This window comes from Dermochelys coriacea, chromosome 15 (assembly GCF_009764565.3).
Source record: "Dermochelys coriacea isolate rDerCor1 chromosome 15, rDerCor1.pri.v4, whole genome shotgun sequence".
Lineage (NCBI taxonomy): Eukaryota > Metazoa > Chordata > Testudines > Dermochelyidae > Dermochelys > Dermochelys coriacea.
This window is the reverse complement of record NC_050082.1, coordinates 3,697,506-3,725,203: the sequence shown is the minus strand read 5'-3', so window position 1 is coordinate 3,725,203 and position 27,698 is coordinate 3,697,506. Positions and strand designations below refer to the sequence as shown.

The 27,698-nt window shown below is 54.7% G+C and overlaps 1 protein-coding gene across 1 annotated transcript; it reads right to left on the bottom strand.

Annotated features, from left to right (window-relative positions):
• Positions 1-27,455, bottom strand: LOC119843818 (2'-5'-oligoadenylate synthase 3-like). Its single transcript, XM_043498367.1, is given in 15 exon segments — positions 1-1,615; positions 2,384-2,531; positions 3,196-3,446; positions 3,709-3,884; positions 5,367-5,655; positions 7,299-7,499; positions 15,570-15,725; positions 16,564-16,711; positions 17,073-17,155; positions 19,310-19,493; positions 19,495-19,559; positions 19,904-20,006; positions 20,008-20,068; positions 20,879-21,161; positions 27,173-27,455. Coding segments are annotated over 15 exon segments (2,481 nt in total). The 5' UTR covers positions 27,359-27,455; the 3' UTR covers positions 1-1,468.
• Positions 27,456-27,698: the final 243 nt, after the last annotated feature.

Here is a 27,698-nt window from a genome sequence, read left to right as displayed (position 1 = left end):
TTTCCCATCAAGTGACTTTTATTTCTGATTAAGAGAACAATAAAAATACAAGAAAGGACATAGGTAAAGCCTCCAGGAGGGAGCACGGTGTGCATCTCCCCTGACTCAGCCAAATGGCTACCTGGCTCTGAGACTGTACAGTCCCAAGAAATTGAAAGTGCAAGCACAGAAAGGTATAGCTTTTGCACAGCTGTATTCACCACCCTCAACGGGAATAAAGTGACGCTAATGAGCATTTACTGTAGCTCGCAATCTGTTGACGATACCCAAGCTAGGCCCCAGCTCCCTCTCCTTGCAGGGGGGGGATCGGCTGGGTTCATGGGAATAAATGACATGTTTGACACTAAATCCCAGCTGCATCTAAGGGGACGTTCCAGGATAAACTCTCCCTGCAAACACTTTCCCCAGCACACTCAGAAACATGTTCTTGTGGGCCAGTGACAGACTAACCCCCTCCCACTTCCATTCCTGCCCAGCCAATAGAAACCCAGCGAGACCAGGGTTTCACTCAAGGGGGATTTGCCCCATTGGGTGTGTGGCTCCCCATCAGCCATCCTTCAAACACGCCACAAAAAGGCAAGCAGCAGGTAGGACAAATACCCCCAGGCAGGAGAAACCACATCACAGATTGACACCCCCAGAAACCGATCCCCTGAGGCTGGCAAGGGAAACACTCAGAGATCACAGTGCCCATCACACAGAGCCAGTGAGAGCAATTCTCCCCCCTTCCCTTGTCCCCTGCACCACAGGTGGGGGGAAGGAGAAGTGAGGCACCAGGGTGCATGGTGGGAGAGAGGCAGGGGGCAGCTGCCAGTCTCCCGTGTGCCCCACCCCTTTGGTGCAGAGTGTCAAGGAGCAAACGTGAGCCGTGTTCCCTTCTTGAGCCATCCACATCCCCCGTGCTCTGAACCCCTTGATGTCCCCTCCATGCCTGGCCCTGCTGAAGCAGCACTAGTGCCACCCAGAAGACCTTGCTCCACTCACCCAGTGCGGGACAGGGAGGGGGTGCCAAGTCCCCGGCAGGCAGCCGAGGCAATAACCAGGTTCAGAGGCAGGGGATCTAGCCTTGGCCAGAGACAGAGCCAGGTGCTCAGAAAGGGGGATAATTATTATGGGCCCGGCTCCCTCTGTGCTGGGGAGCTCTTTCCATCACACTCAGGATGGGGGGTTACTGGAAGGGGCTGTCATGGGGGGTGCTGCCTGCTGTTACTGGGGCAGAAGGGATGCAGGGGTCAAGATGGGGGCTCTGGCTGTCACTGCAGCCAAGCCCCAGAGAGAGCAGGGAGGGGGAAGGGAGCTGGGAGAGCACAGAGCACGAGCCGATTGGTCACGTCCCATCAGGGCTAGTCCTCAACTGGCCCATTTTCTGAAAGGAGGAAGTTGCAGAGCAGGGAGAGACCCCCCCCCAGTAACGCCCGCCCTGCCCCAGGGAGGGCTCCTGACAGGGTGGGGGGCTGAGAGGCAGCTGTCAGAGGAGCGTGCAGTAGGATTCCTGCTCTGCAGTGTGGCTGCCAGTCACAAACATCTGGTTCTCGGTGATGGGGTATTCTTCATCCATAGTCTGAGACTGCAGGACCAAATCACCTCCTTCAGCCGCTCTCCATGTCTGCTGCAACTGAAGTAGGGAAACACTGAGTTGGCGGCTTCCAGACAAATTGCCCTTAGCTGGGGGCTCTGGGAGCAGCCAGGTCGCTGTGGCTGCCACCATGGACCCATGTAATACGGGCACAATTAAGGATTTGCACGATTGTTTTCTCAAAGAAGAATTAATCTTGACATTTCAGGTGTCCCCTCCTGACCACACCACAAGGCTGCTCCACCCAAGCCCGAGCCCCCAGCCCTACCAGTCTAGGTCACATCAAGCACTCACTACTGTGTGAGCTGGGAAAGGAGGGAGATGGGGGCACAAGTGAACCCAGGCAACCATAGTGCATGGTGCAGTTGAATTGCTGGGAAGACTCAGGGGAGTCTGAAGTAGGGGCCCCTGGCCTCCCCCAGCCAAAGGGGCTTGTCTGGGAGGAGTCAAGGGAAGAAGCCCAGTGCAGTTTCTGTGCACATTGCTTTGTGTGACTCAGTAGGACAGAGCAAAGTCCCCATAACAGAGCACCAGACACACCGACAGCCCCAGAGTCAGACTGACGGGCAGGTCAGCGACTGCTGGCGCAGTGAGGAGAAACCACTGAGGCATCAAATGCAACTGCTGTCTCTCTCTTGCAGGGAGGGGGCATTCCTCCGGGCCGGGGCCAGCCGTGCTGAGGTAGGGAGATGGAGCAGAGCGCTGGGCTATCCTATCCCCTCCAGTCCACGGGAAGGGATGCCCAATGGGCTGGGCTGTTTTACTCTTAGACACAATATGAGCCACTGCAGGAAATCCTGCCCTCACCGGCACGTCCCAGGGCTGAACCACGGATCCATTGCCCTTCCGGCAGCATCGCTGGGCACAGCAGCGCTCGGCTTCCTGTGCCACCAGGTCCCAGCGGCTCCCCTGCCCCACGATCCCCGTCGGATCCGCCGGGTCCAGGATGATGGGCCTGAAATTCACAGAGACACAAAGAGTCACGGTGCAGACTCCAGCCGGGCAGAGACAGGGGTGCTGCAGTCCAGCTGGGCATAACCCTGCTGCCTGACCCCTCCGGCTCTGTCCTGCTAAGCTCCCGTCTGGTCTTCCTAGGACACGGTGCAGCTAGTTAATGGCTGCTGCCACCTGGCCAGACGTCCCAGACGTCCTTCATTTGCTTTAGCTGCTCTCTGTTCGCTGTCAGCCCTTGCCTAGCCCTGAACTCTAAGGCTGGCCCTCTCAGTTCTTTCAGACCCGCGGTGTCTCTCGGACCCCACCCGCCTTGGCAGAATGAAGATTGAGTCCTTCCTCTTCCCTCCTTCACCAGTTCAACTTCCCCAGCGTCTCCCACACACTGTGTGTTAATAATTATTGCCACTGCCACTATTCACCCGGCACCCAGCATCGGGGTGTCTTGGCCATTCAGAGCATTAAAGCCCTGCCCCACTTCATGCTGGGGCTTCTCTCGTTCTCCTTGCCCCCAGGGTGCTGTGTCTGGGTCATCAGCAGTGAGTTTCACACACAAAGGGAGCTCCCTGCCCCCAGCTGTGTATGGGGGGATCACGGGCAGGGCCCCATTGCCATGGGGACAGGGAGCTGGGATGCACACACAAGCGTGCGGTGGTGTTTGCAGGCACCTGGATTTGCAGAGCTGAGACTTCAGGTACCATCCCAGGGTTTCATTCTCAAAGCCGTAGTTGATGGTCCAATAGACACAGAGCTGGGCGTGCAGCCGGATCAGCTCCAGCACCGTCCGGAAGCCCTCGGCCATGTTGAAGGCTGGACCCCTGCCCCCTCTCTCCCAGGCATAGACAGACAGGAGCTCCAGCGCGTACTGGGGGGGCAGGGACTCTTTCCCCCACAGCTTCTTTTTGTGGGGAAGGACATACTGGGATGGACAAAAGGAACAGAGGTGAGACCGCCAGGCAACAAACCCTCATTCACGCCCCGAAATCCACTCAGAAAAGGTGGGAAGGGCTGGGAGACGAGGGGGGGCGGGGAGACAGAGCTGGGGCAGGGGGGGCTCCTGACAGCAGGGCCCCTCTCCAGGGTACCTTGGTGCCTGCTGGGTCTCCAGGTGCATATTCCCACATGACTCTGTGCCCCGAGAGCTGCAGGGGGGCTGTGGGGAGCCTGTACAGCTGCTGTACCTGTTTGTACCAGTGTTTCACCAGGCGGATCAGACTCTTCAGTTTGGTGGGGAGAGCCATGACGAAATTCCTCTGCAACTCGGTGAAGCAGGGGGAGAACTCGCTCCCTTCGGATTCGCTCTCCGTCAGCCTGACGTACACCTGGGGGTCGGGTTTATAGCCTCTGTACAGCTGGCCTAGCAGAGAACGAACACAGGTGTGTAAGCCATGGGTAGCTAAACACTGTACGTACCCAAGTGCTGTGGGTGGCATGGCCACTCCCCACCCCGCTCCCTGTGCCCACTACTCCGAGTGGGGCCTGGCGTTACAATCACAGACCCAGTGCTCATTGGCTCCTGACCTTTCCCTGTGAGTTTCTCTTCCCCTTCCCATAGGAACTACTTTGCGCAGCAGAAGGATACACTTCCTTCTGCTCACTCCCACCTCAGATGGTTTTTTTCAAGTTTTTTGAAAGGAAAGGGAAAGCGAAGGGGCCAGACTCCATCCTGGCAGAGGTAGGTCCTCACTGAGGGCCCCTGCCAGGTGAGCCCTTGGCCTGACCGCTCAGCCTGGCTGGGGCGTGGCCCAGCACATCACCCTTGGCTGGCACAGCTGCGGCGAGCCCAGAGAGTTCATGCAGCTTGTGATGATTGTTTCTGGAGGCCCCTCCGGCCTGTTGGCAGATCAGAGCAGTTCTGAGATGATGAGCAGCTCTCGTGGGGTGGGGGACGAGATGGGCAGGTGGACTGGAGGGCACTGTCAACAGAAAGGAGCAGGATGTGGCAGCGGGACCGAGGGGAGTTGGGGGCTGGGAGTGCTAGCCATTAGCTGGGTCCAAATTGTAATCCTGGTCCTCCCCCGGCTATGCATTGCCCCTCACACTTGGCCCCTAGTTCCCACTGAGCTTAGCGGGTGCTTGAAGCTTTGAGTAGCCTGCTGCATGTGGCTCCACTCTCTCTGAAAGTCCTGGGAGTCATTCAGATAAGGCTCTTCCTTGAGGCCAAATGCTGCTTGCTTGCTCCTGAATGGTTAAATTTAAAGAGTGACTAACAATCCCCTCCCCGCCCCCGGTCGCTATTGGCTGGTGCCTCTATTCTGAATCACAGGTGGGCAGGACAAACAAGAGAAAGAGAAGCAGCTTAGGGGAGGTAAAGGAAACACACTCCCTGGATGGTGCTTTCTTTTGATGAGGGCTAGTGCTCAAGGAGGAGATCAGGTGTGCCTAGGGTATGCATGGGTGATGGCCACCTTCTTGACCTGGGATTGAACTGCGGTCCTGCAGAACTACAAGCACGGTACAGTGTGAGCTAAAGCTAAAACATACAGCAACCAACTCTTCTGCTCCGTGGAGTGGATACAGAGGGGAAGCTGTAACCACACTGACCAGTGGGTGAGGCACATCCATGTACTTAAACATAACATCCATTTGAATTTACACCTGCAAAGCTAGACATGTGAGATACATTTGCAAATCATAGTGGGAAAGTTTGGCCATGGGATTCCCCTTAAAATCTCCTGGTATCACGAGCTTACAACCCAGCACACCCCAGAGAACATGGAGCCATCGCTATCTCGAAAGTAGCAACAGCTCTGGCAATGCACTGTGGGAATGGAGAGAGACTAGACAGTCATTGAGAAATACGGCCCCTGCCCTGGGAATCCAAAACAGTGCATCTTACCTAGGGCATCGAAAGCTGGCAGCACATCAAAATCAATATGCTCCCCCATGGTATTAGATGTTAGGGTAAAAGTAAGCACACGGGGGTTCTCCCACTTTGTTTTCTTAATGCTCAGCACTAGGTCTTTTCCCAGGGACCCTCTGCATTCCTCCAGCCTTGTCTGGATTTCAGCAATGATTTTTTTCCGTTCTGCTTTCAGGGCCCAGAAATCTGTAATCGAGCTGACAAACACAACGAGGTCCACATCGGAGATGTCTTTCAGGGCTGTGCCCTTCCCTGACGAGCCGGCCTGGAGGAGAAAGCAGGAGACAGAGAGAGAGAGGTCCCACTGAGTCCTTCTGCAGAGAGCTCAGTTGTGGCCCACCCACATGGAGGAGCTGCTTCCAGTGCCACTCTGGAGACACCCCTGTGGGACATCCCACCACTCACTCACAAGTACAGGGTGGGATCAGGGCTGAGCGGGTGTGGTTTTGGCCGGTGGCTATGGCAAACTGAGTCCTAGCCTTGGGACTGAGCATCGGTGGAGCAGGGAAGGGGTTAGGGCTGATTCTGGTCTCAGTCACAGGGGTTTTACACCGTGGGCCTCAGCCGTGTTCCTCCCACAGGTTCAGGCCCTTAGTCAATTCTTCATTTGACTTCAGCCAGCGACTCACGTGAGTAACTGCTCCCCAATGGGCGGTAAAGTGGTCTGGGAGGGGAAATCTGATAAAGGAAAAGGCCTGGGTGATCTAGCATTGGTGGGGCTGGAGGCCCAGTGTTGGTACCAGTCGTTATTTAAGGGCCCAGGTGGAGGAGGGGCAGAGGGGTCCCCAGTGGGGTAAGAACCATTTGAGCCTGGAAGAGGGCTGGCAAAAATGAGTTATTTTTGTTTGGACCCCTACATGTCTCTGGAAGGGGCCAACCCTCACTGGGCCTCAGCTGAAGGTTAATCCGAACTCACTTGTTAAAAGCCTGGAGGAGACCATGTGCAAGCCCCGCAGAGAGGTGGCAGGCGCAGCAGTGTGCCCAGCTGGGAGGGGGCTCAGGGGTGATCTAAACACACCCACCCTGCCCCCAGCTTTATAACAGGTCACTAGTGTTGTTAACTGTCCTTACACTAGCGGGTCACATGCTACGTTGCTCACGTGGCCTGAGCTGCGTGTTTCCAACTTCTTCAGTGCCCGCAGCTCTGCAAGTTTTCTAAAGGAATTTGACAGAGAGATTCTCTGGATGTGACATATTGCTGGGCCCTGGGGCCTCCCACCCTGGTTGGGGGCTGGCCAGACTGATGGCAAGGGGCCCAGCTGGGGTATGTGGGATCAAAAGAAACAGCTGGTGGGGAGGGACTGGAGTGGGGGCAAGGGCCCAGCTGAGGCTAACAATCATCCTAAAAGTGACCCTGCTCCCCTCCCCCAGGCCTGTGAGGTCACTGCCTTACCCCATAGCCAGAATGACCAAACAGTGATTTTAGTGCAAATCTGGGTTTTCCGGTTTTCGCCACAGCCATTCTCCACCCTTGACTCTGGCATCATCCCCTGCCTGATGCACCACAGCCCCAAATGCCAGACTCCGAGCCCCGTGTCCCACAGGGCCATTGCTCGGGGGGTCTCGCTAAGGGAAGGGCTGTTCTGCAGATATTTTGCCTGCCCTCTTGCTCTCCCCAGACACAGTCCTGCACAAATCTGACAGTGACTGTCTGTCCCCCATTTCCCCACACTGGGGTCCTGCACCTGGGAACCAGCCCCACCTCCTCTCTTGCTCGCCCCTTCCTCAGACACAGGCAGAGGGGTCCCCGACCCTGCACCCTGATTTACAACAGCATCACCCTAGCTGTGTGCTGATCACCATTGAGTACATTCACCTCCTGGACTGTTCCCCCTCCCCTTCCCACTCCCCCCAATAGCTGGAGAGGCAGGGTCAGGCTGCTCTGTGCACCCCATCTCCATCACTCACCTTAACCACCTTCAGCACCCGCATTGCAGAGCCAGAGTTTCTGAAGCAGTTTTGGGTCAGAAATAAGAAGATTGTGTGAATGGCTTTGCTGATCTGGGTCTTGAAAACTTTGTTGGGCTGCAGGTCATTGCTGATGAATGTATCGAGTTCCTCAGCTGGCGTCTGGTAGAGCCCCATGAGGAGGCGAATAACAGGGGCTGCCTAGGACGGGACTAGCCTGTGTGTGCCTCTGGCAGAGAGGGGCCGTCTCTTGCTCCTTCTGGACTGCAACAGGCCCTGGGCAGGGAGGGGAACAGTAGGTGCAGAGGATTGGTTGCTGCACAGAGGCCTCGCCTCCTTTCACTTCCTCAGCTCTCTGATCAGTTTCGTTTCTCCCAGGCTGCTCCCTGCCCAGGGATGCTTTGGAGTCCACTGCCCTATGCCCTGCATCCTGGCTGCAAGCTGGAATCTCTCGCTGCCTTCCCAGAACTGCTCTTGTGCAGGGCTCAGCTGTCCTGTTTGTTGCTAGGCATGTGTAGACCTGGCAGGGTGAATGTGCAGATCCGCTGTTACCATGACTCAGTGATTTCAGATCACATGTTTTCACTTGGCAAGTTGCAGATGGTTCCAGGCCAGCTGGATTCTGACAGTCCTTCCCTGTTTTTCCACCTCCTGCATCATCACCAGTAATCCAGGGTCCGCAGGCCAAACTCTGTCCTCTCCTCCTCCTGCATTCCCCTCCCAGGGCTTGCGCAGGAGTCACGGACTGGCCCTGGAACTGGAATTTAGCAAATCAGTCTGTTACAGGTGCATAAGGAGTAGAACGATCATACGTCCCGTTTTGGCCAGCACAGTCCCTTTTTTAAGCCCTGTCCCACCCCTCCTGACTTTTTTGGCAGAAGTGGACATTTGTCCCATTTGCTCTTGCCAACTTGATCAGTCGACAAGAGCAAATGGGACAAATGCCCACCTTTGTCAAAAAGTGGGGTACAGAGTGTCACAGAGTCCTCGGGTGATGCTCTGGAACTGCTCCCTACGAAGCCAGTCAGGACTCTGGGGAAGTCTCCTTTCTGGGAGCAGCCTGTCTGCAGGACACACAGCTCACCCGGCTTCCCCTCCCTGGGTCTGACCTCAGAGCATTCAGCATCCTCTGCCCCTCTGTGCGCTTCCCCCAGCAAGTCCGCCCAGGCGGGGTCCTGGGGAAGCCAGAGGGTCCTGCCCCCCAATTCCGCAGTCAGACGTGACTCTCAGCCAGCCAGTAAAACAGAAGGTTTATTAGACGACAGGAACATGGTCTAAACCAGAGCTTGTAGGTACAGAGAACAGGACTCCTCAGCTGGGTCCATTTTGGGGGGCAGTGAGCCAGACAACCCCGTCTGCACTTCACTCCATGTCCCCAGCCAGCCCAAACTGACTGACCCTCCAGCCCCTCTTCCCCTGGGCTTTGTCCCTTTCCCGGGTCAGGAGGTCACCGGATTCCTTTGTTCTCCAACCCTTTAGCCAGGGGTGAAAGTAAGTTAGAGGACTTACTGGTACCCCAGAGTTCTGAGCAGGGGGCGTGGCCATAACCAGAAGAGGTGTGGCCTTAAATCTTGATTTAAAGGGCCAGGGCTCCAGCTGCGGTAGTGGCGGCTGGGAGCCCGGGGCCCTTTAAATCACTCCCGAGCTGCCAGCTGCAGAGGTGGCTGGGAACTCCGGGGCTCGGGGACGATTTAAAGGGCCCAGGGCTCCAGCTACTGCAGCGGAGCCCTGGGTCCTTTAAATCACTGAGGAGCCCTGGGGGCTCACGGCTGTCACCCCTACCCTGGGGCTCTGGGCTCTGGCAGAGCTTTAAAGGGCCTGGGGCTGCGCAGTGGTAGCAACTGCCAGAGCCCGAGCCCTTTAAATCCCCACCTGAGCCCTGCTGCCAGAGCCCTGGGGTAGCGGCGGCCAGGTTGCATCAGGGATTTAAAGGGCCTTGGGGCTCCAGCCCCCACTACTGCCCTGGCCCTTTAAATCCACTCCAGAGACCTGCTGCCGCTACCCCAGGGCTTCAGTAGCAGGGCTCAGGCAGGGATTTAAAGGGCCCGGGGGGGGGTAGCAGCGGCTAGAGCTCTGGGGCTCTTTAAATCCCCGCTGCGGCCCTGCCACCCCTACCCCAGGGCTTTAAATTGCTCTCTGGGAAAGCCGGTCCCGGTACAGCACACCGGCTCTCACCGGTACACCATACTGGGGCCTACGGGCTTGCTTTCACCTCTGCCTTTAACTATCACCTTGCAGGGGGGAAGGGCCAGGCCATCAGTTGCCAGGAAACAGGGTGTCGGCCATTCTCTTTGTCCAGACCCCTGCACACACCTGCCCTCTAGGGCTCTGCAATGATCATACCCCCTTATCCCACCACCTAGATACTTAAGAACTGCATAGGGGAAACTGAGGCACCCCCACAATATTCAGAGAAAACATTAAGAACAGTCCCACTTCATCGCACAGAGAAACATGCGGGGAGGGAGAGGGGCAAGCAGCGATGCCAGCCCCACGCCGGGAGGGCAGGCAAGGCTCGGGCAAGCAGCAATGCCAGCCCGAGCCTTGGGAAATATGGTCACCCTATCTAGTATGTGCATCGCTGCTCGCCCAAACCCTGTGCAGCGGCTATCTAAAAAGGGAACAGAATGTTGGGAATCATTAAGAAAGGGACAGATAATAAGACAGAAAATATCCTATTGCCTCTATATAAATCCATGATATGCCCACATCTTGAATACTGTGCGCAGATCTGGTTGCGCCATCCCAAAGAAGATATACTGGAATTGGAAAAGGTTCAGAAAAGGGCAACAAAAATGATTAGGGGTTTGGAATGGCTGCTTTATGAGGAGAGATTAATAAGACTGGAACTTTTCAGCTTGGAAAAGAGACGACTAAGGGGGGATATGCTATAGGTCTATAAAATCATGACTAGTATGGAGAAAGTAAATAAGGAAGTGTTAATTACTCCTTCTCATAACATAAGAACTAGGGGTCACCGAATGAAATGAATAGACAGCAGGTTTAAAGAAAGTATTTTTTCACACAACACACAGTCAACCTGTGGAACTCCTTGACAGAGGATGTTGTGAAGGCCAAGACTATAAAAGAGTTCAAAAAAGAACTAGATAAGTTCATGGAGAATAGGTCCATCAATGACTATTAGCCAGGATAGGCAGGGATGGTGTCCCTAGCCTCTGTTTGCCAGAAGCTGCGAATGGGAGACAGTTCACTTGATGATTCCCTGTTCTGTTCTGGGCACCTGGCATTGGCTACTGTCAGAAGACAGGATACTGGGCTGGATGGACCTTTTATCTGACCCAGTATGGCCGCTCTTATGATGTTATGTTCATCTGCTTCACATTAATGGGGTATTCTTGGTCGATCTCCCCAGGCTGCTGGGTGGCCTTGAACCCCGCAATCTACTGTCTACTGTGGCTGAAACAGGGAAACACAGCAGTTGGGGATCGCGCCTACCCAGAGGAGGCAATTGTTTCATCTTAGCCCCAGGGCTCAAGGATCAGCCAGGCCCTCGGACCACCACAAGCCTGGGCCTGTGTCACAGGCACCGTGTTTGTTTCACCCGACAAGTGGAACTGTCTGTAAGGAGAAGCACCCTTAACCTTGGGAGGTATCTGCACTGTCCTGATGGCACTGCAAGGCACTGGGGCCAGCCCTCAATCCCACCCTGCCAGGATGGGTCACTCCAGGGAGCCCAGCTGCGGGGTGGGGGAATACAGGACATGCAGGGCAGAGGGCTCGGGAAACTGTACTGGGAGAAGGTGGAACAGGGACTCCTCCATGCCAGGATAGCACAGGGAGAGCGAAGGGCCAAGCCCTGCCCAGAGGACAGGCGGGGGCTGCACAGGGGTTGCAGGGATGACTCCCCTGAGGTTACCCTGCATGCACCAAGGCCAATTTGCATTTGGGAGTGAGAGAGAGAAGCCTTGCTATGAGGGGAGGGGGCTCTCCGAGGCCTGGCCCATCTTGGTGCCCTTGTGCATGGAGGAGGGAGCTGGTCCTGGTTCTACCAGAGCCCCTCCACATGGACAGGGAGTCCTGTTCTCACCAGTGCAGGCCAGGGCTGGAGTGTGGAACCAGCGGGCTTCCAGCAGCATCGCTGGCCACAGCAGCGCGCCCATGCAACTAAGTCCCAGCTGATCCCCTCCCCCACAATCCCCATCAGATCCACCAGGTCCAGGATGATGGACTTGAAATTGAGAGAGACACGGAGTCCCAGTGCAGCCTCTAGCCGGGCAGAGGCAGGGACCCTGCAGCTTGGCCAGACACCACGCTGTCCCCGCACCCACAGGCTCTGTACCACTTAGCTCCTGTCTCACACTGACTTGGACCAGATCTAGCCAGTTGCACCAGCCAGGCCTTCCTCTCCTCCCGGCTGCCAAGTGCATATGTGGCTCTCGCTGCTCTCCGAGGGTCCCTCGCCCACAGGGCCCCAGGGTGGGATCAAGCCCTGTGCTATGGGAGCCTTGGGGGGAGGTGCTGCCTCCCTTGGTGACCTGCTGAGCCCCAGTAGCTTAGGGCAGTGCTGAGCTCTGCCTTGCAGTGGTGCTGCACTGGTACCTCAATTCCCACCCTGCATCCCCACCCCATGCAGCACCCCCTCCCTGCCCCCAACCCACCTGGCAGCGCCCTCCCAGCTCCACCCCTTTCCACCTTGATCACCCCCCAGTATCTTCCCCCTCCAGAGTGGTGCAGAGCAGCTGGAGCGTGTGGGGAATCAGAGCCAGGATCAATAGGTTAATGTACAAATAAATGGGAACATGCGGCAGGGGCTGGCATTTCCCAGCCCTTGGGTTCTCAGCTTGGTTACCATAATTAACACCTTTCTGGACACATATTCCAGGTGTGGCCTCACCAGTGCCGAATAGAGGGGAATAATCACTTCCCTTGATTTGCTGGCAATGCTCCTACTAATGCAGCCCAATATGCCATTAGCCTCCTTGGCAACAAGGGTACACTGCTGACTCATCCAGCTTCCCATCCACTGTAATCCCCAGGTAACAGGCCATTAGGGAAAACAATAGGCTTTAGGAAAAGCTTATCTTTCCCTGCACCCCTGAACCTTCCTAAGAATGCTGACTCTGACTCTGCAAGGGCATGTGACCAGACCACATGTCTCTGGACTCCATTTTGGCTGCCTGTATTTTTCCACAAGCTGGGCTGGGAACTGGTTTTGGAACAAGGAGTTACCGCCATATGCTAATGCTATATAAGGGAGTGACGTCATTTGTTGTTCTTCACTCCCCGACAACTGAACACCTAAGAAAAGCTCCAAAAGAAAAGGACTTGGAACAGGGGTGGGGAGCCCAAGCTGTAAAGCAAGAGCAGCTTGTGCCTTGAGAATCTGTGAGCCTGCATGTATCATCAGTCATGGTGAGAGATTGTTAATTCAAATCCTATCCTTCTAGTATGTTAAGATTAGTTTGGGTTTTTGTTTATTTACTAGGTAATCTGCTTTGATCTGTTTGCTATCACTTATAGTCACTTCAAATCTATCTTTTGTAGTTAATAAACTTGGTGGAGGTTTTTTTTTGCTTTATCTAAAACCAGTGTGCCTTTGACTCAAGAGCCTGGAGAAAATCTCAGTTTGGTTTGACACAAGCGTATTGTGCATCTCCTTCCCACATTGAGGGGAGGGTGAACTCTATGAGCTTACATTGTACAAATCCCTGTGCAGTGTAAGATGATACCATTTGGGGTTTATTCTCCAGAGGCGGGGTACGTGCCTGGGGAGCTGGGAAATTGGCTGGTGTCTGCTGGTTGCACTCAGGTAACTCAGTTTGGGTGAGTGGCGCCACCTGCTGTCTTGTTGGGTGATAATGGGGCTTGGGTGAGGCTGGTTGTGTCTCCAGCCAAGGAAGCAGTGTGACCAGGCTCAGCCCAACTGAGTGGTTAGAGGAGCGCAGCGGTTTCTCACAGCTCCCAGACTCCACCCCAGGGGTGACAACCTGTCACACCCCATCCTCTCAGTTCTAGCTCCACAGCAGTGTCCAGTAGCCAGGACCAGGAATTGCAAGGAGAGTGCTGCTGAGCCCTGGGATAGAGCATGCTCGGTTGCTCTGTGTTGCTCGTGCAGGTGAAGTCTGGTCACAGGTAGCAGCTGTGAGGGCCTAGAGCAGATGGAAGCTTCAGAGAGCTTAGCTGCAAAGTTCTAACAAGTCTGCACTGTGTGTGTGAAAGGAAGATTTTTTTCAGAGGCTTCTAACTTGGCAAAAGTTGGGGCAATTTTCATGGGATGGCAAAAGGCATCTCCCAGATGCCAGGGTGACCCACCTGCTAAATTTCCAGCTCCTGCTCCAAAGCCTCGGGGTGCTAGAACTTCTCAAAGAAAGGGTTACAAGGGATAACATGAGCTGCTACTCTGAAACCTATTTGGACAAAGGCTCCCAGCAGTGATGCAAAATATGCAGTCTTGGGCAGCTAAGCCAGACTCTTGTTAAATAGAAGGCAAAAGGCAAGGGATAGGAAAAAGAAAGTCTTTTCAGTCCCCCAAAAGGGAGTTGTGGGTGAAATAGCCCATCCCCTCATTATTTAGGCCTAATTTCTGATGCACCCATTTTGGCTGATTGATTTCTGGCTTCACACTTCTCTTGTTTACCAGGCAGGATCTTAATACCGGCCTTGAGTTGAGTTAAGTCAGGAGGCCGTTTGGTTTAGACTAATTCAGTCTGTCTCCTTTTGCTCCCAGAACACCAACACTGATGACAACAGGTTGTGACATGTTATGAACTTTCACTCACTTCTCACTGTTCAGCTCACTAAGAGGGTACATTTGTAGACCCAAACATTATGACATCACTCAAACAGGGATATGCCCCACTGGGGACATGGTCCCCCCACCCAGTCGTCCCTCAAACACACACACACACGCACGCACGCACCCCAAGCAATGAACATGGTAAATAACTCGGCAATCTGCAGAGAGGGGAAGTACCCCTGGACAGAGAAAAAATGCATCCTAGACTCTGATGCCACCAGGGACCTGAGGGGAGGAAGTGCCCTCCAAATGCCAAGGGAAATGCCTGGAGATCACTGCAGAAGGGGAGATGGCACAGGGAGACAGCAGGAGAAGGGCAGGGCTGTCCTCTGAAAGGAGACAATTGGCCTCAAGATGCTCCCCTTTGACTCCCAGTCTGGGTGCAAAGTTAATAGAGAAGCAAGTGAGTCTCATTTTCCTGCCATTCTTCCTTCCCCCCAAAAAAAGACCCATGGCTCTTGGGCCTGTTTAGGTTTCCCCAGCCCCAGTGCTAGCACCTGGGGCCCCATTCCCCCCTGCCCTGGCATCATGCCAGCATGGAGCAAGTCCTAACGCTGCCGCTCTGAGTCAGTAGCATTTCCCACCCTCCCTGCCTCGGGGTCAGTGACAACGCAGGGAGCGAAGCGCGCCAGGGCCTCGTCTACACACATCGCACCGGGGTGAGATCGTCAACATAGTGCAATTGGAAAAGCTATTCCGGTGGAGTGCACTCACAGCGCACACCTCACAGGGCTCGCATGGCCGCACTCCACATTGCTAAAGCCTGGTGCATTGTGGGGAGATATCCCACCATCCTCCACACCCCAGCTGGCTCCCTGCCTTATGGGGAGTTTTGCTGTGTATTGACACCCCCTGGCATTGTAGGGAAACTGTGGGAGTCTGGGATTTAATGCCAGGATTCCCTCACCTATCCCATAATTCACCTGTCTGTCAACCCAAAGGGAGGCCGCGCTGTTGTCCATTGCTAGGGGAGAATGCGCCATCCTGTCATTGTAGGAAGGGCCTGGCAGGCAGGGGGGCTCAGCAGAGGAAGAGTTGCACAAGGCTCAGAGGGAGCAGCAGGGTGAATGCAGACAGACAAGGGAATAGACCTGGCCAGGGCTGGAGCACCACAGGAGACCTGTCCTTGGAGGGGGCAGGATGAGGACGTAATGCTCATGGAGGCGGGGTAGCAAGTTGGAGCACTGGGTGGAATGGTCCTAGGCCTGGCTCACGCTCAAGAGCCGCCCACAGCTAGGGAGTGCTCTCCTCTCATTGTCCAGGAACGCAGGATGGTGTTGCAATAGGGAGGCTCCAGTGTTCCATCCACACACAGGCAGGGGGACCATGACACAGGTGGGCTACGGGAACTGGCCCCATCCTCCCAGAGATGAGACCAGCCCAGCTACCACGGCTCAAGGTAGCATGAAAAGTAGGAATGGAGGGAGCCCCCAGAATTCCCCCCCTTCCTGTCCACATTCCTTCTGCCTCTTAGCCAGAGCCATCCCCGTAGGGAGGTCTGGAAAGGTGTCTCAGAGGATGGTGCAGAAGGATGGCTGCTGGATGGCCATGGCTTGGTTATTGGTGCAGGTGCTGGTGTAGGCTGGCCCAGGCCAAGGTGCTGAGTCCGGATGTTCTTGCGCTCCGGTGTAGATCTCAAAGCCCCTGCTCCCTTCGAGGGTTTGCTCAGGCTGGAACAGGAGCACACAGATACTGGGGATCAGTAAAGAGCCAGCGACTTCCCCCCCATCGGCTCCAGGTCTCAGGAGCCAGCAGGGGCCCCTAGTGCTGCAGCATGGAGACCCTTTCTGAAACTGTCCTGCGTTAATAACTGCTGTTGTCTGGGGATAACAGAGGGCAGATGGCAGCCCAGCCAGCCAGGGGCAAGAGCTAATTTTCGAGGGGAGCAGCCATCTTGGGCTGCTGGCACCTCCTGGCCCGACCCTGCTGAGATCAAGATGTCCAGACTTGGCAGTTCTGGGCCAAGGATTTGGCAGCGCCTTGAGTCATAAAAGGTCACTGCTCCTCCCTCCCCTGTGTTAGGTCTCTGGGGATGGAGGAGCTGTCGTGGGTGGGGGGGGGGGGCCCCACAGGGACCGGGGAAGGGAGAGGGAAGCTTGGCTGACCTCAGAAGAGAGAGGCTGTATCTGCAGCAGCCTCCCCCTAGGGTGCCCAGAGCCCTGTGTCTGTGTGTGGGGCAGAGCAGAGAGGCTCACACCCAACCTTCCCTGACGAGATGGTGCCATCCCCCTGACGGGTGCTTCCCCAGCCCAGCGACCGCCTGTTTGCAGGGAACATGGTCAGGGAGTGACTGCCTGGAAAAGCCAGTGCCACTGAACAGACAGGGCCTCGGGAGGACACCAGCTGGGCAGAGAAGGGGAAGCACAGGGCCAGGGTGAATGGATCTCCCCACTCTGCAGGGGGCGGGATCCCCAGGCTGGGCCTTGCTGTACAGAGGGGGATGCCCGGTGGCCTGGTCTGTGAGCTCCAGGGACACAATCAGAGACGTTGTGGTGATGCCATGCTCACCGGCACGTCCCAGGGCTGCACAGCATTGCCGTAGAGGCCCATGCAGCATCGCTGGGCACAGCAGCGCTCGGCTTCCTGTGCCACCAGGTCCCAGCGGCTCCCCTGCCCCATGATCCCCGTCGGATCCGCCTGGTCCAGGATGATGGGCCTGAAGTGGAGCGAGACACAAAGAGCAGCGGTGCTGCCGGGCCAGGCTGAGGCAGGGGGCGCGGCTGGGCACATGCTGCCCCCTTGCCACAGGCTCCATCCTGCTAGGCGCTGTCGGTCACACGTCCCTCAGCTGGGAGGGGCTTGGCTGCCGCTCGCCCCAGGCTTTCCTTACCCGTCCCATCCCAGTGTCCCGACTGCGAGCCCTCTGCACTGCCCCCTCCCCTCCCGCAGGAGCCATCCAGGGCCTCGCCTCCCTGCTCCCCCAGCCCAGTAGCGTTCACCCTCCTCAGCCCCAGCAGCCGCCCTGCCCTCTCTGCAGGGATGGGATTTCAGCCTCACTGCCACAGCTACTCTCCTGCCATTTCAGCCCCGCCCGGCAGCTCTGATTGGCTGCCTTCCCCCACTGCCCCGCCTCCTGGGGGGCATCCGACACTGTTCTCATCTGAGGGGAGGGGGGAGCTCAGCAGCTCAGGGAGGCTCCATCCCCTCCTCCCGTGAGCAATGGGGACAGGACGGTTCCTCTGCTCCCCCACCCCTGCAGCACCCGCCTGGGCAGGGTAGAGGGGGGGTGAAAAGCCCCTAAAGCCCCCCACAGCCTGGAAGAGGGTAGGGGATCCCACTGCAGCAACTCTCCCCCCCCCCACACGGCCTGGGAGAGGCAGATGAAGAGCCCCAGGAGGAGCAGAAGGGAGGCAGGGAGGACAGAACTGATGTGGGGGTGGAGGGCCAGGATTGATTTGGAGGTTGGGGGCAGAATCAACTGCTGGGCAGGAGATGGGCATATGTGGGGTGAGAGCTGCAGCAGAGGCCAGACTCTCCTGCCCCAATAAATCTGGGACCCTGTAGGGAGGCGGTGGGGGTCCCTGCTGCCCAGAGAGAGACGAGCCCCTCCCGACACCACAGTGGGCGGAGCCAGGGAGCTCTGTGCCCACCCCGCAGAGGGTGAGGTGTGGCACAGGACGTACAACAGCCTGACCCCAGAGCTCATGGGGAGGGCAGTTGCTGCAGAGACCAGATGCCTCTGGCCTAGCTCCCAGGTGGGAAGCCCCAGCGACCTGTGGTGGGCCCAAGGGCTGGCTGGGCCTGCCTTGCCCCAGTGATCCCGAGGAACCCCCTGAGGGCATCACCCCCAAGGACACCACCCTGACCCTGGTACCTCCAGAGGTGGAGACCAGAAGTAGCCCAGGGGCAGCCGATCCTAGTCTGGCTGCAACACTGCCAGGACGGGCTCCCAAGGGAGGTGGTGGAATCTCCATCCTAGAGGTGTTTACACGATCAGGCTTGACAAAGCCCTGGCTGGGACGATTTAGTTGGGGTTGGTCCTGCTTTGAGCAGGGGTTGGACTAGAACCTCCTGAGGTCCCTGCCAACCTTGCTAGTCTATGATTCCACAAACCCCCATGTCACTGTGCTGCGGCCCGGATCCCCACTGATCTAGCAGTGGGTCTTCTGCTGTGCTAGGACCCCGGGCTGGGACGCAGTGGGTGGCCGTCTCCCCCTCTCCCAGGCCTTCGGACCCAGGGCCTGGCCCCACTGTGTATGTACGCTTATTGCTCAGTCCCTGCCTCAGGGCCTGAGCACCTGGCTCACCCTTGCCCCGCCCTGACCTAGGGCCTGTGTTGTTTCTGCCCTCACAGAGGCTGCAGAGGAAGACTCCTGCGGCCGGACTGATTCCCTGCTAGACCTCTTCCTGAACGGAGCGAGGCTAACCTCTCTACAGACCCACACAGGGAGGGGGAGCAGGCCGAGGGCAACACTCAGAAGACAGATTGAAAAATCACAGTAGCGTCTTTTTAAAAATAAAAATCAATCATGATTTTTTTGGGATCTGACTCAGGAGTTTTGATCTCCCGAGACTGGCCGTGCTGGGATTGGACGAGCCCCAGGTAAAAGCCATGCTGAATTGCTGGGGATGGAGGGGGTTGGGCAGCTGTAGGACTGGGGAGGATGGGCTGCTCTGGAGCTAGGGTTACAGCATGAATTGCCTGGAAGGTTTTGCTCTGGGGAGGAGCTGCGAGCTCTCCGCCCCATCAGGCAGCACCAGGTACAAATTGTGTCATTTGGTCACAGGTGGGTCTCGTCACGAGACCTCCTGTAGCCAGGCCCGTTGTGGGTGACTCACTGAGCACGGATGGGGCTGCCAGCACTGCCTGTGGGGGTATCAAAACGAGGAAACACCCCCACATCTCCTGATTTGAGGGCCAGGCTCCTGGGCTCAGCTGTGCTGCAGTCGCCCCTCCCCTGTAGCCTGGGACCAGGCACCCAGGGCTCAGCCCAGACTTTCTTGGCAGGGTAGGGAGCTGAGATCCAGGTGCCCCAGAAACAGTCACAGTGTCAGCTCCTCCCTATGCCTGGGACAGCACGTTTTGCGTGCAGCACATACCCCAAGCTGGAGCCAGCAGCCTAGATGTGGGAGCACCAAGCTCCCATCCTGAGCTCCCTGCTCTGCCTGGACTGAGCCCTGAGCACGCTAGTCATGTCCACACACCATGCTGCTGGTTTCATGGTCCCACCAGCCACTCCCAGTGCGGACCTGAACAGGACCGGCCTGGAGCAAGAGCAGGGTGTGTGGGGGCATGATGTGGAGGGAAACTGACCTGTCTATCTGGAGCTAATGGGTGCAAGAATCCTTCCAGGAGCTCGTCCGCAAAGTTGTAGTTGATGGTCCAATAGACACAGAGCTTCTTGTACTGCCAGATCAGCTCCAGCACCATCTGGAAGCCCTCGACCATGTCAAAGGCTCGATCCCTGCTGCCCTGCTCCCAGGCGTAGACAGACGTGCTCCAGCACATACTGGGGGGGCAGGCACTCCCCCACTTCCAGGTACTTTTTGTATGGATGGATGTGCTGGCATGGACAACAGGAACAGAGATGAGCCTTGATTCAGTGCCCAGTTCATGCCCCAAAATCCACTCAGCAAAGGGCACCGGGGTAGGGGGAGCTCCCTGCAGCTGGGCCCTGTCTGTACCAACCAGGACTCAGGCACAGTGAGCTTCCTCACCACAGTGCCCCATCAGTGCCAGCTCCATCTGGGCATCATTCACCCATCTCGGACTCGGAAGGAAAAGCATTTAGTGAAGAGGCTTTACTGTGCCAGTCAAGGTGAGTGGAGGGTGTTGGGAGGGGAAAGCATGACCCCCCCCCCCACTTCCACCCCAGGGGCTCTGAGAAGCCTGGCCTGGCCACTGTACCTGCTTGTACCAGTATTTCACCAGGCGGATCAGGCTTTTCACTTTGGTGCGGCGATCCACCACGAAATCCCACTGCAGCTCGGTGAAGCAGGTAGAGAACTCGACCCTGGGAGTAGCTGTGGATCAGCGCCTTGTACACCTGGGAGTCAGGCTTGGCACCCGAGGCTGGCAGGGAACATAAACACACAGGTGCATGCCAGGCTGGGCTCCATCTCTGTTTAACCTCAGCTTGGCACCTGCAGGGCAAACCTGGACCCTGGTAACGCAGGGGGACCCACCTGGGGCTGTTTAGCAGAATAACCCAGCTTGGGGGGGGCAGAGGCCTGGTAGACAGGTTTGGAGCAGAGGACGATTCCCATTGGTCTGCCACTGTCTCTCATGCTACCCGGTGCAGCACAAGTGCCCATCCAACCCCGGCAGGAGTTCACATGACACCTGAGCTGTGGGAGCTGGCACAGCACCTGGGGGAGGGCATCTGCATTCATTTCAGGGCAGGGGTGTGTGCAGGGAGGTAAGCAGGGGCATGAGCCCCCCTCATCAACGGGGGTAGAGAACTCATCCGGGGCAGGGAGAACGAGCTCCACTGGCCATGGGGTGTGGGGGGGTGTGTGCGTGCACCAGCTCTTCCGGGTGCAGTGGGGAGAAGCCAGCTCCTCTGGCCCAAGGGGCTGCCGGGGTGGAGAGCAAGCTCCTCTGGCTGTGGGAGGCACAGAAAGTGCCCCTCCAAAAGCAGCCAAATTTGTATTCCCCTTACTCAGCTGTTTCCAGGTGTTATACCATTGCAGAGAGTGGGGTAGCAAAGATCTAGGGATCTCAGGAGAAACTGTGATACTAGGGATCCAGAAAACATGGCTCTCCAGGGCTCAGGGCCCAGACTCTCCCCCCAAGGAGAATCCCTGGCCCTTGGAGACAGACAGAGAGCAGGCAGCCGTCACAGCCCCACGTCCCTGGCGGAGTAGGGGCAGCAGGACGTACAAAGGGTGTTGTAGGCTGGCAGCACGTCAAACTTTATGGATTCATTGAGCATCTTGGAACTCATCATGAAGCTGAGCACACAGGGGTTCGGCCACTGGGACTGCTCAATTGACACCTCAAAGTGCTTCTGCTGCTGGCACTTCTCCAGCATCCTCTCAATCTCCTTGATGATCCCTGCCCGGTTTGTCTCCTGATCACTGTACCCTTTGAAGCAGCTGAGGAACACCACGAGGTCAGCATCGGAACCGCCTTTCAGTGACGTGCCTTTGCCCAAGGAGCCACCCTGCTGGGAGAGGGGAGTTAGTCCCATGTCACCTGCTGGGCCTGCCTCCCCTACCCCTCCTGCAGAGCCCACTGATCAGCTAGTCTGAGCCCTGGAGAACACAGCACCAGATCTCTGCCCAGGGATTCCTGCATCCAGCCCATCACGTCTGGCTGAGCTACGCAGACCTGTTAGAAAACCCAGTCTTGATTGGGAGACTTCAAGTGATGGAGAAGCCACCACATCCTAGGTTAAGCTGTCCCTTTGGTTAACGACACAATTTTTTTTTAACGGGGGGTATCTTCTTTCTAGTCCAAATTTATCCAGCTTCCAGCCACTGGATCTTGTTCTGCCTTTTTCTGCTAGATTAAAGAGCCATCTGCTATAAGAAATCTCTTTCCAGGGAGGTACGTTTAGCCCATGATCATGTCACCTCCTACTCATCACTTAGCAGATTTTCCACACTTCAGATCATTCCTTGGCTCTTCTCTGAACCCTTTCCAGTTTTTTCAGCATCCATTTTAAAGTGTGAGCAGGATCCAGGAATGGTCTCGCCAATTCTGTACCCAAAGTGAAAATACTACCTCCCTGTTCTGACTGCATCCTCAGCTGTATTTCTGCAAATGACCAAGGATCAGAGAAGCCTTGCACTGGGAGCTGATGTTTAGCTGCCTTCCCCCATGACTCCTAAGTACTGTTCAGTCACTGATGTCCAGGATCCAGCTCCCCACCCTGAACCTATGACCTGCTGTCTTCATTCCTAGGTGTATGACCCTGCATATTGCTGTAGTAATGTTGTTCCAATGAGCCCAGTTTACTAAGGGATCCAGATCACTCTGTAACTGACCTCTCCCCATCACTATTTACCATGGTACCAATCTTTGTGTCATATGCAAATCTTACTGGCAGTGATTTTATATTTACTTCCAGATCACTGATAAAGATACGGAACAGCATTGAGTCGAGAGCAGATCCCTGCGGGACCCCACTAAAACCCTACCATTGGATGACAACTCCCCGTTTACACTTGCTTTTGCATACCTATCAGTAGGAGAGCTCTGAACTGATTCGATATGGGTCACAGCGATTTTGCACAGTGCTGATTTTTTACTCCCAGTTTCACATGGGACCAAGGCAAATGCCTGCCAGGAGTCAAAGTACATTATGTCCACACCTCTCCCAGGGGAGCACCCTAATTGCTGGGCCAGATCCACAAAGGGGATCTGTCCTTATCTAGTATCGGACCAATGCCATATGCTAGGATTTTATTTGTTTTTGAAATATTTAAAGAATTCCTTTTCGTTGTCCTTAACCCTATTAGCCATAGAGTTTTCATTGATGCCTTTAGCTTCTCTTATCAATTGTCTACAATTCCTAACTACCAGTTTGTAGTCATTGTTATTTTATATAATTGCTCCTTTCACCTTCCCTCTCAACTATGATTTTCTTTAATTGCAGATCCCTTGGGCATGCAATAAAGCATCCTTAAACTGCTCCTAATCATCATCATTCATATTTTTATGTTTAAATTTTTCCTCCTATTCAATTTTGCTCAGGACTGTTTTCAGCTCTGGGAAACTGGCCCTCTTAAAGCACCAAGTCTATATATTGGTTGGGACCATCTTCTGTTTGAACAGAGCAAATTAAATTGGATCATGATCACTTGCACCTAGGTAACCATCAGGTTTTAGTTCAGTGATAATTCATCTTATCCTTCAGAATGAAGGATAATATAGAATTCCCCTGAGCTCACTGTGATGCTTTTTGCATTAGAAAGTTCGCAGCTATAATGATTAGAAACTCCAAGGATGTTTTTCCCCATGGTAGCATGAGCACTACAGCATGTGCCCCCTCCCCTCCGATCCAAACCCCCCATGATAAAGGTTTCAGAGTAGCAGCCATGTTAGTCTGTATTTGCAAAAAGAAAAGGAGTATTGTGGCACCTTAGAGGTTAACAAATTTATTAGAGCATAAGCTTTCGTGAGCTACAGCTCACTTCATTTTGAATGTTATAATTCTTGACATCTGATTTGTGTCCATTCATTCTTTCACGTAGAGACTGTCCAGTTTGGCTAATGTACATGGCAGAGGGGCATTGCTGGCACATGATGGCATATATCACATTGGTAGATGCGCAGGTGAACGAGCCTCTGATAGTGTGGCTGATGTGATTAGGCCCTATGATGGTGTCCCCTGAATAGATATGTGGGCAGAGTTGGCAACGGGCTTTGTTGCAAGGATAGGTTCCTGGGTTAGTGGTTCTGTTGTGTGGTGTGTGGTTGCTGGTGAGTATTTGCTTCAGATTGGGGGGCTGTCTGTAAGCAAGGACTGGCCTGTCTCCCAAGATCTGTGAGAGTGATGGCTCGTCCTTCAGGATAGGTTGTAGATCCTTGATACGTTGGAGAGGTTTTAGTTGGGGGCTGAAGGTGATGGCTAGTGGCGTTCTGTTTTCTTTGTTGGGCCTGTCCTGTAGTAGGTGACTTCTGGGTACTCTTCTGGCTCTGTCAATCTGTTTCTTCACTTCAGCAGGTGGGTAGTGTAGTTGTAGGAATGCATGATAGAGATCTTGTAGGTGTTTGTCTCTGTCTGAGGGGTTGGAGCAAATGCGGTTATATCGTAGCGCTTGGCTGTAGACAATGGATCGAGTGGTATGATCTGGATGAAAGCTAGAGGCATGTAGGTAGGAATAGCGGTCAGTAGGTTTCCGATATAGGGTGGTGTTTATGTGACCATCGCTTATTAGCACCGTAGTGTCCAGGAAGTGGATCTCTTGTGTGGACTGGTCCAAGCTGAGGTTGATGGTGGGATGGAAATTGTTGAAATCATGGTGGAATTCCTCAAGAGCTTCTTTTCCATGGGTCCAGATGATGAAGATGTCATCAATGTAGCGCAAGTAGAGTAGGGGCATTAGGGGACAAGAGCTGAGGAAGCGTTGTTCTAAGTCAGCCATAAAAACGTTGGCATACTGTGGGGCCATGCGGGTACCCATCGCAGTGCCGCTGATTTGAAGGTATACATTGTCACCAAATGTGAAATAGTTATGGGTCAGGACAAAGTCAAAGGCAATGCCCCTCTGCCATGTACATTGGCCAAACTGGACAGTCTCTACGTGAAAGAATGAATGGACACAAATCAGACGTCAAGAATTATAACATTCAAAAACCAGTTGGAGAACACTTCAATCTCTCTGGTCACTCGATCACAGACCTAAGAGTGGCTATACTTCAACAAAAAAGCTTCAAAAACAGACTCCAACGAGAGACTGCTGAATTGGAATTAATTTGCAAACTGGATACAATTAACTTAGGCTTGAATAGAGACTGGGAATGGATGAGTCATTACACAAAGTAAAACTATTTCCCCCATGGTATTTCTCCCCCCACCCCACCCCACCCCACCCCCCACTGTTCCTCTGATATTCTTAAAAAGAAAAGGAGTACTTGTGGCACCTTAGAGACTAACAAATTTATTAGAGCATAAGCTTTCGTGAGCTACAGCTCACTTCATCGGATGCATTTGATGGAAAAAACAGAGGAGAGATTTATATACACACACAGAGAACATGAAACAATGGGTTTATCATACACACTGTAAGGAGAGTGATCACTTAAGATAAGCCATCACCCACAGCAGGGGGGGGAAAAAAGGAGGAAAACCTTCCATGGTGACAAGCAGGTAGGCTAATTCCAGCAGTTAACAAGAATATCAGAGGAACAGTGGGGGGTGGGGTGGGGGGGAGAAATAGTTTTACTTTGTGTAATGACTCATCCATTCCCAGTCTCTATTCAAGCCTAAGTTAATTGTATCCAGTTTGCAAATTAATTCCAATTCAGCAGTCTCTCGTTGGAGTCTGTTTTTGAAGCTTTTTTGTTGAAGGATAGCCACTCTTAGGTCTGTGATCGAGTGACCAGAGAGATTGAAGTGTTCTCCAACTGGTTTTTGAATGTTATAATTCTTGACGTCTGATTTGTGTCCATTCATTCTTTTACGTAGAGACTGTCCAGTTTGGCCAATGTACATGGCAGAGGGGCATTGCTGGCACATGATGGCATATATCACATTGGTAGATGCGCAGGTGAACGAGCCTCTGATAGTGTGGCTGATGTGATTAGGCCCTATGATGGTATCCCCTGAATAGATATGTGGACAGAGTTGGCAACGGGCTTTGTTGCAAGGATAGGTTCCTGGGTTAGTGGTTCTGTTGTGTGGTGTGTGGTTGCTGGTGAGTATTTGCTTCAGATTGGGGGGCTGTCTGTAAGCAAGGACTGGTCTGTCTCCCAAGATCTGAGAGAGCGATGGCTCGTCCTTCAGGATAGGTTGTAGATCCTTGATGATGCGTTGGAGAGGTTTTAGTTGGGGGCTGAAGGTGATGGCTAGTGGCGTTCTGTTGTTTTCTTTGTTGGGCCTGTCCTGTAGTAGGTGACTTCTGGGTACTCTTCTGGCTCTGTCAATCTGTTTCTTCACTTCAGCAGGTGGGTATTGTAGTTGTAGGAATGCATGATAGAGATCTTGTAGGTGTTTGTCTCTGTCTGAGGGGTTGGAGCAAATGCGGTTATATCGTAGCGCTTGGCTGTAGACAATGGATCGAGTGGTATGATCTGGATGAAAGCTAGAAGCATGTAGGTAGGAATAGCGGTCAGTAGGTTTCCGATATAGGGTGGTGTTTATGTGACCATCGCTTATTAGCACCGTAGTGTCCAGGAAGTGGATCTCTTGTGTGGACTGGTCCAGGCTGAGGTTGATGGTGGGATGGAAATTGTTGAAATCATGGTGGAATTCCTCAAGCTGGAATTAGCCTACCTGCTTGTCACCATGGAAGGTTTTCCTCCTTTCCCCCCCCTGCTGCTGGTGATGGCTTATCTTAAGTGATCACTCTCCTTACAGTGTGTATGATAAACCCATTGTTTCATGTTCTCTGTGTGTGTATATAAATCTCTCCTCTGTTTTTTCCACCAAATGCAACCGATGAAGTGAGCTGTAGCTCACGAAAGCTTATGCTCTAATAAATCTGTTAGTCTTTAAGGTGCCACAAGTACTCCTTTTCTTTTTACATACTAGATAGCTTTTCAAGGAGCTGCTCCCCTGTGCCTTCATCTGATTTTGAATATAGCAGAATGCACAGTACCTGTCTTGAGACTGATCAGTTAGAACACAGATCCATATGCATCCCAGCTCCTGTTCCTCTGGACTGTCACTAGCTCTAAAGCAGGTAACGATATCTATGATGCAGATGTCATCGACCCCCTTCCCCATCTCCTCCCCAGAGATTCTGGCCACAGAACCCCCCTCCACTGCTCCTTGCTCCAATCCCCAGTGAGGTCCCCACCAGCTCTCTCCCACCTGGGCAAGCCTGGCTGCCGGTCCCTCCCTTTTCCCCCCCACCCTGTGCTCTTGGCTGGGGAAGTGGCTCCCAGCTGGTAACCCAGGCATGTTGTGGACTGACAGGTGAGGGCCTGCCCTTGCCTTCAGCACAGCCATACTGCTCTCAGCAGCTGGAGGTGCTGTCCTGGTGCTCAGCCTGGCCCAGAGGCTGCCCCTCCTTGCCAGGTAACCACATAACACTCTGCTCCTTGCTGCACACGCCCTGGCAGCGATCCCTCCTGAGGCACCCTAGAGCCTCAGCATCCCTGGCACGGTCAGTGCCACTCAGCAGAGCACCCATGGGGTCTTAGGAGCACCCTGCCCAGACACACCCTAGCCCATTCTCCTCCTTGACTCTAGGATCGGTCCCTACCCCTGGGGCCCCCAAGGCCAGTACCCGAGCCCCACATCCTGGTGTTACACCCAGGGTCCTGGCCAGTCACTCTGGGGTCTCCCGAAGGAAAGGACCGAGCCATCAGGTCGCCTGGTGATTTGTCCCTCTCCTGCATCCCAGATATGCACACAGAACAGCAGGGATCCTTGAGCCTTGCCACTCGGGGCAGGTCACCCCTACCTGGCATTGCCCTGCACACTGTGCAGAGCAGCTGCCTGATGTGCCACCCCCCCAGCAGTAATTCCAGGAGCAGCTGGGACAGGCCCCCACCACTCACCTTCACAACCTTCAGCACCTTGATGCAGGGCTGGGGGCGGTTGGCGAAGCAGTTTGTTTTCAGGAACTCACAGACTGTGTCGATGGCTTGGCGAGCCTGGCGCAGGAACGTGCAGTCGGGCTGCAGCATGTCGAAAATGAACTTATCCAGCTTCCAAGCAGGCGTCTGGTAAAGATCCAGAGCCATCGGAGCCGGCCTATCCCAGGCCCACGCTGCTTTAGAGCCCCTTGGGGGAGCTTGGCCTGCAGCCGATGTCTACAGCAGGGGCAGTGGGGAGGGCAGTGTTAGCATGGCCCCGGCTGCAGGGCATTTGGAGGGCCCTGGCGCTGCACTGTAGCTCCAGCTGGCTCTTTCCCCTGGCATGCCCTGCTTTTGTTTTCCTGGCTCCCTTGTGGGTTTCATTTCTCGCTGCGGCTCAGTGCAGACTGGCTGCAGAGAGCTGCTCTCAGGAGTCAGGTTTCAGAGGGAAGCCGTGTTAGTCTGTATCTGCAAAAAGAACAAGGAGCCCGGTGGCATCTTAGAGACG